General features: G+C 42.4%; 1 protein-coding gene across 1 annotated transcript; it reads right to left on the bottom strand.

Annotated features, from left to right (window-relative positions):
• Positions 1–139: 139 nt before the first annotated feature.
• Positions 140–753, bottom strand: SARC_10786 (hypothetical protein; the record flags this gene model as incomplete). Its single annotated transcript, XM_014295156.1, has 2 exons — positions 140–263; positions 692–753. Coding segments are annotated over 2 exons (186 nt in total), but the record flags the coding sequence as incomplete, so codon positions are not given.
• Positions 754–866: the final 113 nt, after the last annotated feature.

Raw genomic sequence — 866 nt, 5'->3', positions numbered from 1 at the left:
TATATTATATATATGTATATGTATATATATATATATATATGTGTGTGTGTGTGTGTGTGTGTGTGTGTGTACATGTTATATTGTCAAAGGTATAACCATTAGCCGAACGTATCACATCTCAGCTCTGAGGCTCGCGCGATTAGTCATCAGACTCTTGACCGTCGCATTCCTGTGCCGTCTGCATATTATCCTCCACTGCTTGCTCGTATAACGTTTCGAACGACTCAAGATATGTGGCCACCCCAGCGACGCCAATAGTAGAGCTGGCACGGAGTTACAAATATAAGAATTTATGAGGGTCATGATTTGCACACGCATATGTACCGTGACTTCATTCAGTGGAACATATGCACATGAGCAAGTTAGAATGAGCACAGTATGTGGATCTGCTCAATGTATGCATCATGTCTCTCAATACAACATATACAGATTGAACTCTAGTACATGCACCGAGTACCGCACTGATAAACTACGATTGATTCTACCTGATGCCCGTGAATCGATCACAAACATCTCAATACAGTGAGCTGGAAAAAAAGCCGCAACATACTCGTGTGCAAGAGGTAGGAATTGCACTCACTGCCAGCAACGTGAATTTATGCGCTTCACTACGCACGACTCGACTAAAATGCCTTAATAGATGCGTCACACTGTGAAAAGAAAGTACAAAAGCATTGCCTTGAGCTCTTACTTTGAAGCTACTTGCAAGATCTGTCGTACCAGCTCCTGCGAAGCTGAGTGTTGCGGAAGAACCTGGGGCACAGACGAACAATTGGAGAACAAATTATATAATTCAACTGTTCACTCTCACTTTGTGATCTTCTCTTAGTTTTTCTATGTCCAATTCCTACCATCTGGGACTCGCT

The sequence above is a fragment of the Sphaeroforma arctica genome (assembly GCF_001186125.1).
Source record: "Sphaeroforma arctica JP610 unplaced genomic scaffold supercont1.1388, whole genome shotgun sequence".
Lineage (NCBI taxonomy): Eukaryota > Ichthyosporea > Ichthyophonida > Sphaeroforma > Sphaeroforma arctica.
This window is presented reverse-complemented; position numbering and strand designations above follow the sequence as displayed.